General features: G+C 43.8%; 1 protein-coding gene across 1 annotated transcript; it reads left to right on the top strand.

Annotated features, from left to right (window-relative positions):
- The first annotated feature begins 2,068 nt into the window (after positions 1-2,068).
- Positions 2,069-10,532, top strand: LOC130876392 (oogenesin-3-like). Its single transcript, XM_057772898.1, has 6 exons — positions 2,069-2,355; positions 2,793-3,084; positions 3,304-3,383; positions 4,225-4,727; positions 8,366-8,437; positions 10,438-10,532. The coding sequence occupies exons 1-6, from the start codon at positions 2,069-2,071 to the stop codon at positions 10,530-10,532; spliced, it is 1,329 nt and encodes a 442-aa protein (XP_057628881.1).
- The last annotated feature ends 8,429 nt before the right edge of the window (positions 10,533-18,961 follow it).

The following is an 18,961-nucleotide window of genomic DNA, read 5'->3' as shown; positions in this document are numbered from 1 at the left end:
TCTATCTAAAATATATCTCTGTATGACCTTGAAAACATATCTAGCATGACTATTGTGTTTGATGATTATAGATGACTGTTCATCTCTAGTTCTTAATTATACATTACATTTTTAAGTGAACTTCAAATACATAATATCTGAAACAAGAGTAGAAATATACATACAGTATTAAAAAAATCACATTAAATTTGTATCAGTAAACCAAAATCAGTGCCAATGTCAAATAGTTAGGGTGCTGGTAATCTTTGAGGGATCATGAGAAAATTTGTATAATTAAATCCTTTTTCTTTTTTGATCTGTAGAGATAGGGTTTCCCTGTAGCTTTGGAGCCTATCCTGGAACTAGCTCTTGTAGACCAGGCTGGCCTTGATGTTACAGAGATCTGCCAAACGCTGACTCACGAGTGTTTGTGCCACCACCACCCTGCTAAAGATGTGTCTCTTTTTCTTTTCTTTCTTTTTTTTTTTTTTATGTCAATATTTCATTGTCACTCTTGATGCCACTGTTCTCGCTTAGCGGCTCTCAGACTTGGTGCCTAATCCCCTGGTCTGGATGCCAAAGTACACTTTGCCTTTGTCTGACTCTGCCTCGAAAATGTTTATAAAAAAACTGGGTTTTGAGGCTCACTCCTGTATTCCGGCACGCGGGATAAAATGGCACAGGGGAAATGCATTAGTTGAGGCCCAGCTTCCGCTACACTCTGAGCTCTAGGACAACCTGGGCTACACGAACGACCGATCAAAAACCAAATTCTACCCAGAGGGAAAGAAATATGGAGATGACAGAAGAAGGGAAGATCTCAGTGTTTGTGAATCCACGAGTGGATCCTTACGTTTCACCATCCCCACAGTTCCTTCCCTTTCCTGTGTGAACATCTCATCCACACACACCCAAAATCCCAAATCTGGTTCAGAGGGGGAAGCCTCAAACATCCAATCAAATTAGAGGGGTGGGACAGACTGCAAAGGGGAGGAGCTAGAGGGAGGTGCTATAAAGCTTCAGAGGAGCCAGAGAAGACATCAAGGATTGAGATCCCAGAGCCACTGCCTGCCCTCTGGAAGAAGGAACGGGGTCTCCAGTTTCCACCTCTGGTAAGTCAGCCCCGTCCATCGGGACACCACATCTATGCATCCCAGCCACTCTCAACGTGAGACACAGATGGCACAGGGAGTTTGAATTTCTGTCTAGATGAGGAGACTGGAGACTGGTTTTGACTCCAAATACAGCTTTGCCTTGGTCTGAAATACAATGTTTCTGCTTTTTCATCTGTAATATTTTTAATTTTTGAGAGCAGGTTTTGCCGTGTTGCCTAAATTGTCCAGAAGTGGTTGAGTAGCTCAGGGTAGGTGGGAACCCAGCATCAGCTCCTGGTTGCTGACATTGCGGGCTGTTAATCAAACATCTTGTAATGTTCTATTGCTGTTGTTCAGTTCATTTAGATTCTGGCTAGTTTGTCTCTTTGATTAGTTTTATGTTTTGTTTCTTTTTGATTTTTCAAACAGGGCTTCTCTAGGTAACAGCTCTAGATATCCTGAAACTCACTAAGTAGACCAAGCAGGCTTTGAACTCAGAGAAATCTGCCTGTCTCTGTCTCCCAAGTACTAAGATTAAAGGCATGGACCACCCTGCCTGGACAGTATCCTGTGTGAAAAAGTGAAACCAGCTGTCGGGTGTGGGTGTGGTTGCACACCTTCATTCCCAGTACTAGGGAGGCAGAGGTAGGCAGATTTCTCTGAGTTTTAGGCCAGAATAGTCTACACAGTGAGTTCCAGCTAAGCCAGGAATAGAAAGAAAGTCCTTGTGTCAAACAACGACGGTAATAATAAGAACATGGACTTTTATAACCAAGGCCACAGACTCCATACATTTCTCAGATAACCTTGAACAGTGACCTCCTCTGATAGAATTCACAGAAAACTGTCTGTTTCCTCACTACCTGCCTCTCTCTGCAGTGTTTGTGTGTGTGTGTTAGGTGTTCTACAGTATCACTTCCTGGATATTGATGGTGTTTGAATGAGTTAACATTTCCTGGATGTCTTTCTTGGAATGTTCCCCAGGTTCTAACAGGATGGGCATCGGGACCCCACCCACACTGGAGGAGCTGTCAAGGTGGGCTCTGCTGAGAAACGAGGCCTTGGCCATCTCTGCTCTGGGGAAGCTGCCCAGCATGCTCTTCCCAGCACTGTTTGAGGAGGCTTTCAGTAGCCATTGCACTGGTATCGTGAAGGCAATGGTGGTAGCCTGGCCTTTCCCCTACCTCCGTGTGAAGGGCATGATGGACACCTTCGACTCAGCGATTTTTCATGCAGTGCTGGATGGACTGGATGTCCTGCTGACTCAGCAGGTTTGCCCCATGTAAGTAAGACCCATGTAGGGTCGAGTGAAACATTCTGGGGTACATGGAAAGATGTCAGGAGTTGAGAATGGGGTCGGAGGTAGATAAGGTCTTTGTTAGCATCAGCTTGGAAGACCACAGAAGCCTTGACTGCTGTTGAGTTCTGATGGAAAAGGACAGTTGGGTGTGGGGAGGAATAGAGAAGAAGTGGGTGCAGTGGAAGGAGCCTGTCCCTGTCTCTCCACAGGCACTAGTAGTACCAGGTCTAGAGTAACTGAATGAAGGGAAGTGAGACAGGGCTGTGGATGCAGCTCAGAAAGAGCCATTGCCTGGGACCATGAGGACTTTGTTGGACACTGAGTACTGCAGAAAAAAGCAAACAATTCAAAGTCCAGACAGGAGCTGAATGTCTGTCCGGTCTTCTCTTGTCATAACATTTGATTTATTCTACTCACAGGAGGGGGGAACTTCGAGTACTCGATTTTCGGAGGGTGCCCTGTGACTTCTGGATCATCCAGGCTGGAGCAGAGGATGGGGTCTGCTCAGTAGAGACTGTGAGTGTGAAGCAAGCAGGGAAGTCCCCTTCCAGACACGAGTTGAGCCCACGAATCAAGGTGAGAATTGACCTCTACTTCAGGTCCCGACTGGAGAAAGCAGAAATGTACTTCTTACAGTGGGCCCACCAGAGAAAAGACTCCCTCCAGCTCTGCTGTAAGAATGTGAAGATTGTGTTGCAGTCCCTAGATAATGTTAGTACATTTCTGAGTGTTTTCGAGCTAGAGTACATCAAGGTGTTGGAACTCACTGTAGATTGGAGCTGGTGCACTCTGGCACAATTTTCTACCTATCTCCCGGAGATGAGAAACCTTCACACAGTTTCTCTAGTGCATATACATTGGAATATGTGTGAAGTTTGCTGTCTACCACGCTTAAATGAGAAGAAGTTTTTTCAAAAGTTCTTTTCTCAGTTTTCCGGACTCAGCGGTCTCCAGCGTCTTTATTTGCGTGGCTTCTCTTTCTTCAGTGAGCAAATGAAACTCTTGCTCAGGTAAGGATGGATAGAGAGCTGTTTCTGCTACCAGACCAACTTTACATTTTATGTCAAAGAGTAGTGGGCCTGGTATCTTCCGGGCCTTGCAGAATAGTGAAAGAGACATTGGAACATCTAAGCATGGTCATGTTCCTATGTCATTGAATCAAGGTCTCTCAACCATGCATGAAGCAGAGGCCTGATTTGAGGTAGGAAATGTGTGCATAGTATGTCACAAAAGCAGTTGTGAGGGTCAGGTTCAGTGAGAATGTTGTACTTTCTCCCTTAGAATCCTGGGTTAGCTAATAGGAAGTGCACAGAGAAAGAAGGGAACAGAAAGAGTGGAGGAGCAGAATCCCTGCATCTTTCCCCAGGTGGTCTGTGCTCAGACTGTGTGGACAGCCACCACCATGCCTCTAATATCCCATGCAGGAAATGCTTTGAACAAGTAGGGACTGCACTGATGGGAAATGGCTGACGGTGGGATTTGGGGTCAGTGTCAGGGGTGGAGACTGTATTCCCCAGGGGTGCGGAAAAAGTTAGAGGGCCGTGAAACCACCTGAAATGCTCTCAGGTCTTTCATGGCTTGGTCCTTACCTTATGTACCCTAGGGTATGTTAGCCTGCATGGGATTCTGAGGGTCAGTGAGGAAAGGAGCTACATAGCTGTGCCCTGACCCATCCCACAGTGCTGGTGACAGCTGTGGGTGTGACTTGAGCGAGCAGAACCCAACAGGCAGCACCATAGACATTTCCTTCATCAATGTGACATTGGCATACATGCCCCTTCTGTTGTGTAAAATCACTACACATGCTCTCGAGTATCATTTATCAGAACTAATCCCTTGGTCTCTGCCTAGGAACCTGAAGACTCCCTTGGAAACCTTCTCTGTCACTCACTGTCCTGTTTTACAGTCACACTTGAAAGACTTTGCGCTGTGTCCATGCCTTCATCAACTAAAACATCTGGACTTGAGTGGACCCCTACTGTGCAATGTGTCTCTTCTGCCTCTCAGTGTTCTCCTAGAGATGGGAGCAGACAGTCTTGAGACTCTGGAATTGCAGGGGTGTAAGATAAAGGACTCTCAGTTCCGTGAACTCCTACCTGCCCTCAGCCAATGCTCCCAGCTCACCAAGGTCAATTTCTATAGCAATGACTTCTCCATGAATCTCTTGCGTGACCTTTTCCACCACACAGCCAACATGAGCAAGATGACCATGGAACAGTACCCTGCCCCTCGGGAGTGCTATGACCAGAATTACATCTCCGTACACACATTTTCTCAACTTTGTTCTCAGCTCATGGATACGCTCAGGGCCATAAGGCAGCCCAAGAGGATAATCTTTGCTACACATGGTTGCGGTAGATGTTTTCAACCCTTTGTGTATGACCAGGTGACCAGACTTTGTTCCTGCTTGCGGTAAAGAGGGAGAAAGTTGCTTTTGGTCCTTGAATTCTCAGGGAGGCTACATAAAGGTCTTTGTGCAGAGCAGTTAACTAAAGTGAGCAATTCAGACACACACATCTTCTATAGCAGAGGTTTGGATTTCTAGAGGTTTTTAATCCTGGATACCAGTGTAGGAGGCACTGTGTGCATGTCCAGTGGCAGCAGGGAGAGCAATGCAGACCAAATGCGCTGAGTTTTAATCCATGGGAAGAACTTTTCTCTTTTCTGTCACTTAAAAAATATTGGTGTGTCACTTGCTGCTTTTAAACTCCTATGAGCTTACTTTACATTGTTTCAGTTATGTTTATGTGGTGAGGAGGTACATGCAAGTGCCAGAGGCAGAGGAACCCTAAACCAGCTGCCTGGCGTGGTTGCTAGGAGCCAGATTTGGTCTGCTGGAAGAGAAGCCCGGGCTCTACAGTGCTGACCCATCTCTCCAGCTCCTGGCCTTGACCTCTTAGTCCTCTTGTTCTGCCTCCTCCTCCTAATTGCTGAGATCACCAATATGAACCACACATCTAGCTAGCTTGAATGCTTTAGGGCACCTAAAAGCTAGGTGGCAGTTTGAAAGTGTGCAGGATGTGTTCCAAAGTTCCTCTACTGTCCTGAAGCCCGTACTACATCAGACAACTGTATTCGCACTATTCAATTGTGATGTCCGTTTTTCTTTTACAATTTACTGAGTTCCTAATTATCACCCTATTTGGGGCTAATCAGATAAACAAGATATTTTGTATCACACTTTTATTTCATTTGTGTGTTTATTTAAATGTTTTTGCATTACTAAATATTCGTCAGTAAAGTTGCCTGACTTCCATAAAGCAATTCATTGTAAAAGTTTGTATCAAGTACACTCTGGGTAAGAAAAACATGAAAAAAAGGGTGTTGCCATGACAGTTCCATTTGAGACATAATCTTAAAATCATCCCTTGCTGGAAAACATGGTTTTTACATAGTTAGTTGATATCTTCCTCATGCTGAATATCACAAGTAGTTGAACACTGGCCACAAGGCTTTACCTTGTCAAATAGTTATGTATTTTACCTATATAAACAGTCAGTCCTGACAGACCAACACATTCTTGGGAAGGAGAATTCATATTCGACCTGTTCAATGATTGTCTCGTGTTTTTCTGAACCGATGCATCTGTAGAGGGGACAATGACACTATAAACAAGTTCTTCATGCCAGGCTCTTACATGGGACTCTCAGTCTTCATATGCAGCACACTTTATGATGATGGGGTGATTCACAGCAGGGCCACAGAGAGGAAGATCTGCATAGAGGGGATTGCATCCTTCTGAACATCTGGTTCATCTGCTGTAGGTACAAATTCTGTATGAGGGTCTGAACCTGGAGATCCTGGGTCAACAGCTTACAGGAGATGTGCCCTGATCTCCTTTCAACACCTAATAGAAAGGACCCACTGAGACCTTGGCTTAAAGATCAATGAGCTGGGGCTGGAGAGATGGCTCAGAGGTTAAGAGCATTGTATGCTCTTCAAAGGTCCCGCGTTCAATTCCCAGCAACCACATGGTGGCTCACAACCATCTGTAATGAGGTCTGGTGTCCTCTTCTACCCTGCAGGCATATATGCAAACAGAATATTGTATCCATAATAAATAAATAAATATTTTTTTTAAAAAATATTTATAAAAAAAAAGATCAAGGAGCTGAAAAAGAAAAGGTGTCATTACATACTAGGCAAATGTTCTACTTCGGAGTCAAGCCCCAGATGTTAGAAAATTTGAGGGTATTTTGGTTGTTAGTGGGGTGCTGCATACATTTTAGAGATACAGTTTCAATTTATTCAGCAAATTGGTTAGAAATTCACTGTTTTCATTCCTGTAGCTCTATAATAGAGCATGATGTCAAAGATGGTGATGCCTCGAAGTTTCTTTACTGTACTGGATTGTTTGGACAATCTCCTGTGTTTTTTCTTTTCTTTTATGAAGTTGAGTATTGTTCTTTCAAGGTCTGTGAAGAAATGTGTTAGGATTTCGATGGTGATTACAATGAGTCTATAGATCGCTTTTGATAGGATTGCTGTTTTTATTATGTTGATCCTACCTATCCATGAGCACGGGAGATCTTTCCTTGGTATCTTCAATTTCTTTGTTCAAAGACTTAAAATTCTTGTCAAACAGGACTTTCATTTCTTTTGCTATTGTCCCTCTAAGAACTGGCCTTGCCCTGTGGTCAGACTGATGACTTTCTTAAATGTCAACACAGAACCTTCAGCTACCGATTTAAGCAGAGGCAGAGATCCAGAGTGGAGCACTGGGCCGAGCTCTCAAAGTTCAGTCAAGGAGTGGGAGGAGTGAGAACATGAGCAAAGAGGTCAAGACCATGATGGGGACACCCACTGAAACAGCTTACCTGAGCAAATGGGAGTCCAAGAACTCTGGCCTGACAGGGAAGGACCCAGCATAGGACCAAAGTATGAATGTCAGTTACAATTGTATGGCTAAGGTAGACTTCGGGGACACTGCCAGTGGGACAGGATTTATTCCTACTGCTTGTACTGGATTTTGGGTGCCCATTCTCTTTGGAGGAATACTTTGCCCAGCCTAGGTATAGTAGGAAGGGCCTTGGTGTTGTTCTGAGGTCTGCCTAATCTTTGCAGTGAGACTCTGCATCTATTTATTCAGTTGCTGGATGAAGCCGCTCTGATGAGAGTTGGGCTACGTACCAATTGATCAGTATAACAGAATATAATTAGGAATCATTTTATTAGTTTTTTTTTCCGCCTAAGGATGTTTGGTTCTCTCCTAGGTCTCTGGTCTGCCCAGCCTCTGGGTCTTTGGCCACTCCTACACGTTCTGTGTTTCCTTTACACTAGCACATCTTGTAAGCTGTACAAAACATAGGCTGAAAGTTATGTGGCTGGTGTGGTCTTCCAATCGCCCACAGGAAGGCTTGTCTGGCTCCAGAAGATGACCATGTCAGGATTCCTATCTCCCATTGCGTTTATGTGAGAATGCCCTAGCTGTCTAAGATGTCAAGCTCAGTTTCCTCTCGGCAGTTTTTAATTCCCTAAAGCTCTCCATCTAGAGGAGGGATGGAGCCCTGTGTTAACAGTGGCATGTTAACTAGGGTTGTTAATGTTCAGGTCTTATTTAATAATTCCATTTTTGGTGAGATTTCATAGGTTCAGTTTCCCTGTCCTATCTAAGGCGTCAGTCTTACAGAAGACTTCCTGGTCCTCCGACTCTTGTAATCTTTCCACCTCCTCTTCCATGGTGCTCCCTGAGCCTCAGGTGTAGGGATTGTGTGGATGCTTCACTGAGGAATGGGGACCCCACTGTCCGATGTTCTCTGTGTTTTTGCTTGTTGTGGTTTTCTGCAGCAGCTTCTCTCTGATGAAAAAACAAGGTGCTTTGATGAGAAGGGAGAGCCACACTTCTCGGTGGGAACAGAGATGAGTATTTAGAATGCAGATAGGACTTACACTGGTTTACAAGAGATTCTCCTCTGAGGTCGATCCCCTCTGCAGCCATGGGTGTTTGGCGAGGTTTCCGGTATCAAGTCTGATTTCTCTCCTGTTCACACAGCCTTTAGTCCAAGATGTAAAGGCAGCTATGGCACCTTTAGGGATGTCATTGCCGTGCTGGTCATTGTTGCAGGTGATTGGTGTCACAGCTCGGTAGGACCATGGCATGCTTCATCCTTTGGTAGATTGTAGACCATCTTCCAGTATGATGAAAGGGAGTCCTTGGGGAGAAGGCTTTGATCAGCTCATGTCCTAATTCCAGGCCTAATGGGATCTTGAGCTCAATCTGCTAAGTCAATTTAGTGATGTGTCATTTCCAAATCAAAATTAGAGAGAAGCTTTGGACATAGATCACTGTTAAACAAATCTCATAGCACATTGCTGTTATTTTTTAAAAGTCATGGGAAAAGAGGGAACCTCTGCTAGGCTTGGTGCATCGTGTCTTAAATTCTAGCATTAAAAAGGCGAGGCAGAGGTAGGCAGTTCTTTGCGAGTTCAAGACCAGAGTAAGTTACAGGACAACAAAGGGTGTTACACAGAGAAACTCTGTCTCAGAATAACAACCAAAACACAAACAAAAAAACAAAGAGGAAATCGTGATTAAGAAAGTGTCTCCTTAGCCGGGCGATGGTGGCGCACGCCTTTAATCCCAGCACTTGGGAGGCAGAGGCAGGCGGATCTCTGTGAGTTCGAGACCAGCCTGGTCTACAGAGCTAGTTCCAGGACAGGCTCCAAAGCCACAGAGAAACCCTGTCTTGAAAAACCAAAACCAAAACCAAAAAAAAAAAAAAAAAAAAAGAAAGTGTACAGAACCTGAGGCAGGCTGACCTCTGAGTTCAGGGCCAGCCTAGTTGACAAAACTAGTTCCAGGACTGCTTGGGCTACACCAGAAAACCCTGTCTTGCAAAACAAACAACAGCTGGCAGTGGTGACCCATGCCTTTAATCCCAGCCTTTGGGAGGCAAGGGTAGGAGGATCTCTAGGAGCTCAAGGACAGCAGATCTACATCTTGAGTTCAAGGACATCCAGGTCTGTGCAAGGTCACACACCCAGACTCAGGAGCTTAAGAAGGAGAATTGAGAGTTTGAAGTCAGCCTGAACTGTGTCGTGAGACTGTATTGGGAATATGATGATGATTCTTTTTTTTGAGACAGGGTTTCTCTGTGACTTTGGAGCCTGTCCTGGAACTAGCTCTGTAGACCAGGCTGGTCTCGAACTCACAGAGATCTGCCTGCCTCTGCCTCCCGAGTGCTGGGATTAAAGGCGTGCGCCACCATCGCCCGGCGATGATGATTCTTTTCACTTATTTTGAGACAGGGTTTCTCTCTGCAGCCCTGGCTGTTCTGGAACTCCCTCTGTAGGGCAGGTTGGCCTCAACCTCAGAGATCCTCTTGACTCTGTCTCCCGAGGATTAAAGGTGTGTGCCAACACAGCTGTCCTAGAATAGCTATTTTTGGTTGTCAACACCTGACTGCATCTGGAATTAAGTAAAACCCAAGTAGCTGGGTACACCTGTGAGGGATTGGTATTCATGAACTCATCTGAACTGGGAAGAAGTGGAAAGACGATTATATCTCTTTGCTCTGCATAATTTCCAAATGAAAGCAATACCAGGGCATAATTAGGCCTAACATGTTATAATGATCTTATGTGTAAACACATATATTTAACCAGGTTATAAATACAGTTAACATGATATAACTACCCCTCCTACAGCCACAAATGCATTTTAAATAAAACAAAACTGAAAACAAAATATAAATGAGTAATATGTCCAACCCAGCAGCTGTAATAAAGAGAAGCTGGTGGGCCACCCAGTGGTAGCATCCAGAAAAAAATAAAACAGAATCACCAAAGGAGCAAACAGTAGCATGCAGGGGTTTCCACCTCATGGCAGAATTGAACCCAGAGCCAACTCACCTTCTGTGGGTCAGGACAAAAAACAAAAACACCAGCCACAAAATCAGGAATCAAATAAACAACTACAACTCCCTGGGCCAAACTTGCCTGCCATGCATTTAATCACTCATACAGTCGGGCAGCCATTCCTTCAAGCAAAATCCAAACAGATCCCCATGAGAGGCATGACCAGAGTGCAGGGGTCCCTACTACTGGTGTCTTAATGTACTGCAGGAAGACAGGAAGCTTTTCTTGCTGGAAATTTCATCTCCTACCAAGAAGAGGACTCTCGAAAGGACCAGCAAGAAGGCAGAAATGAGTTCCTGTAACCCGCCCTGGCGGGTCAGTTAGTCTAGGGGTTGTAACCTGCCTGGCAGGTCAGTTATTCCAGGGTCCTGGAGAGGCGCTATCTGAAAAGACATGGGCAAGAGAGAGGAAGGAGGCCAAGCAGAGTTCTTGTCAAAGCCTCCGTTTATTAGCGTCATGGTTGTGGCTTATATAGCCCCTGGATGAGGAATTTGGGTTGGGATAGGGGCAGGGGCATGGCCAGGGCAGGAAGGGATCTTGCAGAGATGGTCACGAGCAGACACTTGGTCACAAGTGGGTCACGAGGACACGAGTCGTCAGTCAGGAGGTCAGGAATCCTTGGTCAGGAGGTCACGATTCCTCCGTCCGGAGGTCATGAGTCGACACACCTAGTTCTCTATGCAAGAGGAATCGTTCCTTTTGTGATTCCAACCACAAACAGTTCTCTAGATAGTTGGAATGCGGGGCAGGTTCCTCTAACAGATAACTATCAAGATAGTTGGGTGTGGGGTGGGCTCTGCCAACAAACAGTTCTCAATACAGTTGGGGTGTGGGGTTCTCCGCAAACATCCCCAGGACAATGGTCCCTGCTATAATCTTTGGGAAAATGGCTCCTGACAAGTTCCTGTCCAGCCTGGACTACACAGTGAGTTCCAGGTTACCGGTTGTGCTAGTTTGAATGGAATTGACCCCCATAAGCTCATAAAGAGTGGCACTGTTATCCAGCGTGGCTTTGTTTGGGTAAGTATGGCCTCATGGGAGAAAGTATGTCACAGTGGGGGAAGCTTTGAGGTCCAAGCTGAAGCTTCACTCAGTGTGACCCTCAGACTCTTTCCTGCTGCCTGCAAGATAGAGAACTCTCAGCTACTTCTCCAACACCATGTCTGCCTGCCATGATGATAATGGACTGAACCTCTGAAGCTATAAGCAAGCAACCTTAAATAAATGTTTTTATTTATAAGAGTTAATCTGGTCACAGTGTCTCTTAATAGCAACAGGAATCTTAAGACTCCTGTTGTATCCAGGCCTGCAGGCATTGAAAGTTCAAGGTCATTGTGTGGTGGTGGCACAGGTAATTTCAGCACTGGAGAGGAGGAAGCCCACTGATCTCTGGGAGTTCAAGGCCAGCCTGTCAACAGATAAAGTTCCAGGACAGCAGCAAAGAAATCCTGTCTGGAAAAAAAAAAGTTCAAGGTTATCCACAGCTACTGATATTCCACAAAGCAACCAGAAGATTTTATGACCTGATTTATAGAAACAATAAAAAGAGTACAAATATATTGAAAATAATAGCATCAAACTGGCCTTGGGTGTTCACACCTGTAATCCAGGACTTAAGAGACAAAAGCAGGATGTGTCCAGCCTGGTCTGCAAACTGGAACTGGATAGATAGATAGATAGATAGATAGATAGATAGATAGATAGATAGATTAGATAGATAGATAGAGAGATAGATAGATACATACATATATACATACATACATACATAGGTACATAGGTACATAGTTAGGTAGATTTTTACTTACCCAGCAAGTAAAAGATATTACATTCAATCTTACTGAGTGAACTTTTCTTGAGAGACAGGAACAGAATTCCTCCATACCTAGATAGCGCAACAATAAAACATCAAAGCAATGATTCCATGCATGATGTATTTCTAACTACTTTAATCTTCAATTCTGAACTTTCCCTCACCATAACTATCAGGTTGAATAAATGTCAGTTACCCCAAGACCCTCTGAGACTTGATCATATCAGCTAGCAGTTTTGAAAACCTTCTGGATGTAGAACTCAGAGGAAACTCCAACAGAGGTCCTCCGAAACATTGTCACCTGGGCCATCCGCTCCTATCAGAGATTTCTCAGAGGGTCTTTTTGATCAAACCAAAATTTTCTTAGCCCAGAATGAATCCACAGCCTCTCATTTCTTGTGGGAACAAAAACAAAAATAAAACCTCTTTTCCAAAGTAATATATCTTTTGACTTAAATTTTGAAGTCAAAGCATTTTCAAAATATGTATTTTGGCAATGTTACTTTTGTTTGTATCATTTGGAACACGTTAATAGAATTCTGCACTAAAACAATCCGGCCCAGGGCTTTTTTTTTTTTTTAAGTTTTTTGATGACATCTTCTATTTCCTCGCAGTTTATAGGTCTATTAATATTGCTCAATTGGTCTTGATTTAATTTTGGTATATGGTATCTATCTAAAAGATTGTCAATTTATTTTTACATTTTCCAATTTTATGGAGTACAGGTTTTGGTCATATGCCTTAATGATTCCCTGAATTAGAGACCTCAATATAAATCTTACTACACTGAACCTGATAGAAGAGAGAGTGAGAAGTGATCTTCAATGCATGCGCCCAGGAGATCACTTCCTAAATATAACCCCAGTAGCACAGAGCAACAGTAAATAAATGGGACCTCCTGAAAATGAGAAGCTTCTGTAATGCAAAGGACACAGCCAATAAAACAAAAAGGCAGCCTACTGAATGGGAAGAGATCTTCCCCAACTCCACATCAGACACAAGACTGATCTCCAAATATATAAAGGACTCAAGAAATTTGACATTAAAATAAAATAACCCAATTAAAAATGGGGTACTGAACCAAACAGAGAATTCTCAACAGAAGAATCTCAAATGGCCAAAAGATACTTAAAGAAATGTTCAACATCGTTAGCCATCTGGAAAATAGAAATCAAAACAACTCTGAGATACAATCTTACACCTGTCAGAATGGCTAAGATCAAAAACACCAATGATAGCTTATGCTGGAGAGGATGTGGAGTAAGCAGAACACTCATCCATTGCTGGTGGGAATGCAAACTTGTACAAACACTTTGGAAATCAATATGGTGGTTTCTTGGAAAATTTGGAATCAACCTACCTCAGGATCCAGCAATACCACTCCTTGGTATGCATATACCTAAAAGATGCTCATACTACAAAACCATTCATATTAGTATGTTCATAGAAGCATTATTTTTAATAACCAGAACCTGGAAAAAACCTAAATGCCCTCAACCAAGGAACAGGTAAAGAAAATGTGGCACATTTACACATTAGAATACTACTCAGAGGTAAAAAACAATGACATCTTGAATTTTTCATACAAATGGATGGAATTAGAAAACACTATCCTGAGTGAGGTAAACCAGACCCCAAAAGATGAATATGATGTACTCACTCATAAGTGGATACCAGTTATAAACATAGGACATTGAGCCTATAGTTCATGATCCTAGAGAAGATTTTATAGAAGAATCCTATAAGTAATAAGGTGAACCTGTTGGGACTGTTTGGAGTCCTGGCCTCCAGCTGCTCTCCCCTGCTAGTGACCTTTACTTGGCCTTCTGATTTGAGCTGCTGAAAGCTGTGTCCAGCTCTGCTTCTTGAGCACGTCTTGCCTTGGCCTTGATTGAGGATCAGGGGATGAGGTTTTCACCTGTTGGCTCACCTGACTGTAATGGGTATATAAGCCTCCGTGGTGTTGTTCAATAAAGGGCTTCTTTTGCAGTGACTAGAGGTGTGTGTGTGTGTGTTGTGTATGTGTGTGTGTGATTAATCCTGACATCCTTCGCTGGGGTTTCGGTTCCATGGCAAAGAAAAACATATACAGATCCACCTAGAACTTGGAAACAGACAGGATTGCCTGACAAAAGTGGGAATGTGGGGCTAGAGGGAGAAGTGGGGTAGAAGGAAGAAGAGGATGGGAGAAGGGGAGGGTTGAGGAGAACTTGAGGGAATGGGATAGTCAAGATGAGAAAGGACAGATATGAGAACAATGAAAGAGATACTTTGAATGAGGGAGCAGAAACCTGGCTCTAGAGAAATTCCCAGGAATCCACAAGGATGACCCTGGCTAAGACCCTAAGCAATAGAGGGGAGGTGGACCAATCTAGACTTGCCCAGTAGTTAGACTGATGAATATCTTAATATCATCCAGCAACTGATGGAAACAGAGGCAGAGACCCACATTGGAGGACTGGACTGTGCTACCGAAGTCCAGCTGAAGAGTGGGAGGAATGAGAATATGAGCAAAGAGGTCAAGACCATGATGCGTTCACCTGCTGAAACAGTCTACCTGAGCTAATAAGAGCTCACCAACTCCAGCTGGACTGGGAAGGAAATGAGTATAGAACCAAACCAGTCAGTCTGAATGTGGTTGACAATTGAATTTTGCTGGAATAGACTGAGGGGCCAATGGCAGTAGCCCCAGGATTTATCCCTACTGCATGTACTGGCTTTTTGCGATTCTCTTCTCTTTGGATGGATACCTTGCTTAGTCTAGATATATCAGGGAAGGTCTTGGACCTTCCACAAATCAATGTGCTTTACCCTCTCTTAGGACTGAATAGGGGTGTGTTTGGAGGGTGTATGGAGGAAATGGGAGGAGACAAGGAAGTGGGAACTTGGATTGGTATTTTTTTTTCTTTTTTATTTTTGGTTTTTTGAGACAGGGTTTCTCTGTGGCTTTGGAGCCTGTCCTGGAACTAGCTCTGTAGACCAGGCTGGTCTCGAACTCACAGAGATCCGCCTGCCTCTGCCTCCCGAGTGCTGGGATTAAAGGCGTGCGCCACCACCGCCCGGCTTGGATTGGTATTTTTAAAAAAACTAAAAATTAAAAAAAATACGTGTGTTGGATTAATCCAGCAACAAAATCAAGTGTCTTTTAGCAGAGCAGCCGTGGCTCCTCCCTCAGCATTCAAACAATTCAAAGAGAACATAACATACACTAACCAGATTCTCTGTTTCCCATATTTATATGGCTTTATTTTAAATTTAATTTCTTTTAGTTTTACTTTTAATTTTTGCTTCTTGAGAAATGGTTTCTCTGTGAGTCTTTGGCTGTCCTGGAACTCACAGAGATCTGTCTGCCTCTGCCTCCCAAGTGCTGGGATTAAAGGTGTGTGCCACCACATCTTGAATTTACAGAGATCTACCTGCCTCTGTCTCCCATGTTGAGATTAAAGGTGTGTGCCTCACACCCAACTACTATCTTTCTTTCTTTTTCAGTTTAAAGACTTTATCCTTTTTTTTCTCTCCCAAGCCTACATATATTTTTAAATGTACTGTAAACCATTTAGAGGTTTATTTTGTCTGAATCTGTCCTATTGTGCATCTCTAATACTTTTTTTCACCAGGATAACTTCTTAAAATGCTAAGTGTTTCTTAAAATTCTAAGCTGCACCATTGCTAGGGCAACACAGGAACCTGCCTGCTTGCTCTGCCCAGTGGGACATGGTGGAACAAACAGTAGCTTGTTTGATACAGAAGAACAGGAGGGAATCTAGGAGATGTTTTAGCAGAGCTCATTTCGATTAAAATATTGGACCTAAGAACTAAGACCTAAGCTTTCCCCTCAGAGAAAGAAAGACTCAAAATAAGGAATGATTGGAACCACTCTTTACTTAAGATGGATACAGCTGAAGGGCTTAATTACTGCTCAGATACTGGAACTGGTATTTGATAACAGCAATGTGACTGTACTCTCACCCATCAGAGAAGCATTTTTGTCTTTTGATTAATATGGTGATGGAGGTGGTTCTTGTATCTTATCTGTTGCTTTCATTGGTTAACTAATAAAGAAAACTGCCTTAGCCCATTTGATAGGCCAGCCCTTAGGTGGATGGAGTAAACAGACAGAATGCTGGGAGAAAGAAGCCGAATGAGAGAGTCGCCATGATTTTCCCACTCCAGACAGACGCAGGTTAAGATCCTCCCTGGTAAGCCAGCTTGTGGGGCTACACAGAATATTAGAAATGGGTTAGATCAATATGTAAGAGCTAACCAATAAGAGGCTGGAACTAATGGGCCAGACAGTGTTCAAAAGAATACAGTTTCCGTGTAATTATTTTGGGGCATGAGCCATGTGGGCGGCCGGGTGCCAGGGACGCAGCCCGCTGCTCCATACAACAATATGGTTTTAAGAAGATTGTTAATTGTGGATTTAACATGTTAAATTGTGGATTTATTGTTAATGTAATATGTTAAATTGTGGATTTATTGTTAATTCCCATTCTAGAATTATGGAATTGACCTGATAATGTTTGTAACTGCTTATAAGATGTGGAGAAAAGTTTGACACACCCTGTACACATTTAGATTTAATGCATGTGTTAAGAATTCTAGAATTTTATACAATGTAAAAAATTTAAGAGGTGCTCTAGACAAGCTGAAGAAACATTTTTAACTCAGGCGATCCTCTTCTCCTTGAAATAGGAGACTATAGTCATTAGGAGCGTGATTACTCATAAAACATGATCTCTCCTGACAAGAAAGTATGGCTCCAAGACACAGAGCTCAAAGCTATTTCTCTCCTTTAACCTCTTTTGTTCACGGAAGACAGTAGTCAGAGACAGGTTTGAAGCTTCTTCTCCCCAGATGCCTAGGAGAGGAGCTCACATGAATGGAATACTGGTTCCAACGATTGGTAACTTGAGTAAATGAAGGAGTCTTTGATTAAGGCAGATGTGATCATCTGTCCTGTTGTAGAAGAACAGGTTTTATTAAAATTATTAAGAGAGAGTGGATTGTAGGGCCATATTATATAGACCCATATTTCTATATTGTATGGTGGTCAGAATTTCAGGCCACATCTCTATTAATCTTTATATCACCACAAGGTCGTGGCCTACCAACAAAGTTCCAGCATTTCTGACTCTGGTGGTGGCTCTATAGCATCTTTCTGACTCTGTCCTTCTTTCTCCCAGCATTCAGTCCAGTCCTCCCTGCCTACCTAAGTCCTGCCCTATCAACAGGCCAAGGCATTTTCTCTATTCATTAATGATAATTACAGCATAGAGAGGGGACTCTCACATCACCCAGACCTTCATCTTCATACAGCAGAGCTGTAGGGAGCCTTTTCTCTGTTGGCCCCACTGCAGGAAGCATACTTGTTCTTCCTCCAGATGGGGCCCGAGGCAGAGATCAGCTATGACCTTCAGGCGCCTCCTCAGTGCACACCTGGGTAGGACCATCACTATTTGTTTCTCTTCCATAGTCTCTGCTGTGCAGTCCCATCCCTCTGTCCCGGTCCATATTCTCCAGAAATCATAGTGCACTTGCCACAGGTTGAGCACTTGAAGTTTCTCCCTCCTGTGGGTAAAACTTCTGAAGTATCAGCAGAGCACCTCAGACAGAAATCCTCAGACTGAAAGGGCAATCCTGTCTCCAGGAATCCTCAGACTGAGTGCACTGAATGCTGTCTCCTCCTGCATTATAGTCCTCTCTCTGCCCAACTGGATCACTTCCTGTCTCTACCTGCCTAGTGCTGAGATTAAAGGTGTGAGCCACCACCAGCTGGATCAAGCAGCCAGGAGTAACTTTGAACTCCTGATCTCCCTAGCACTGGGATTAAAGGTGCTACCACTGCTATCAATGAAATCATTGCAAACAGACTGTAGGATTAAAAGGCTAGAGATTGCCGGGCGGTGGTGGCGCACGCCTTTAATCCCAGCACTCGGGAGGCAGAGGCAGGCGGATCTCTGGGAGTTCGAGGCCAGCCTGGTCTACAAGAGCTAGTTCCGGGATGAGCACCAAAGCTACAGAGAAACCCTGTCTCAAAAAACAAAACAAAACAAAACAAAAAAAGGCTAGAGATTGAACCAGCCAATCAAACTGCAGCTTGGGTTGGAAGGTGGGACTGCAATAGGGAGGGGGAGGTGAGCAGAAAGGTATATAAAGAGTTCAGGAGGCCACTGAAGACACTCAGAGACCTGAGCCTGGAGGAACTGCCTGGCTCAACTGGGAAAAGGAGGCCTCCTGTTGTCAGTGCTCAGAACTGGTGAGTAATTGTCCTCCCTTGTGTCTTAAAGTTTGATATAGGGACCTTCAAACCCAAGAAGGGACAGAACATTTTGATTTCTGTCTCTTCAGATGAACACATTGGAGCCAGTGGGTTCGAATCTAGATGAAGTTTTACCTTCATCTCAGATGTCAATCTACGATAGCTTGTTGATTTCATTATGGTTGATATTGTTTTGAGACAAGGGTTTCCTACATTGTCCAAGTTCTCCTAGAACTGGGCCTGTAGTTCTGGCTAGGCTGGAAATCAAGATCATCCTGACTCGCTCTCTCTCATACTGTGCTACATTCAAATGAGTTTTTTTCAATTGTTTTTGTGGGAGAAGGGCTCACACAGACCTGTAGACCACATGTCTTTGACTCCTTGACTGTTCCTCTTCCTAAACCTGCTTCCTGGGGAGGTGTATCTGTTAGGGTCTCAGAGAAGCCCCCAAAGAAGACCAACAGCCATGTATGCAATAACAAGAGAGGTTTATTCATTCCTGCATTGGGGAGGCAGCTAGTGAACCCCAAAGAGGGTCCCAAGCTCCTCATAAGCACAGTTAGGAGAATTCCACAGAGGAGGGAGTAATCTGGGGCTGATTGGTGGAAGGTTCTAGTTATTAAGGACCTTCCATCAACAGGGTAGGGAAAGCTATCTTT

This window comes from Chionomys nivalis, chromosome 6, assembly GCF_950005125.1.
Source record: "Chionomys nivalis chromosome 6, mChiNiv1.1, whole genome shotgun sequence".
NCBI classification, from domain to species: Eukaryota; Metazoa; Chordata; class Mammalia; order Rodentia; family Cricetidae; genus Chionomys; species Chionomys nivalis.
This window is presented reverse-complemented; position numbering and strand designations above follow the sequence as displayed.

Bases quoted from the DNA above. Each gene is read 5' to 3' on its own strand.
- LOC130876392 (XM_057772898.1), top strand. From the start codon at position 2,069: ATGGGCATCGGGACCCCACCCACACTGGAGGAGCTGTCAAGGTGGGCT. The intron at 2,356-2,792 runs GTAAGTAAGACC...TTCTACTCACAG, and splicing joins ACTCAGCAGGTTTGCCCCAT to GAGGGGGGAACTTCGAGTAC. The intron at 4,728-8,365 runs GTAGATGTTTTC...CTGTTCACACAG, and splicing joins CTTTGCTACACATGGTTGCG to CCTTTAGTCCAAGATGTAAA.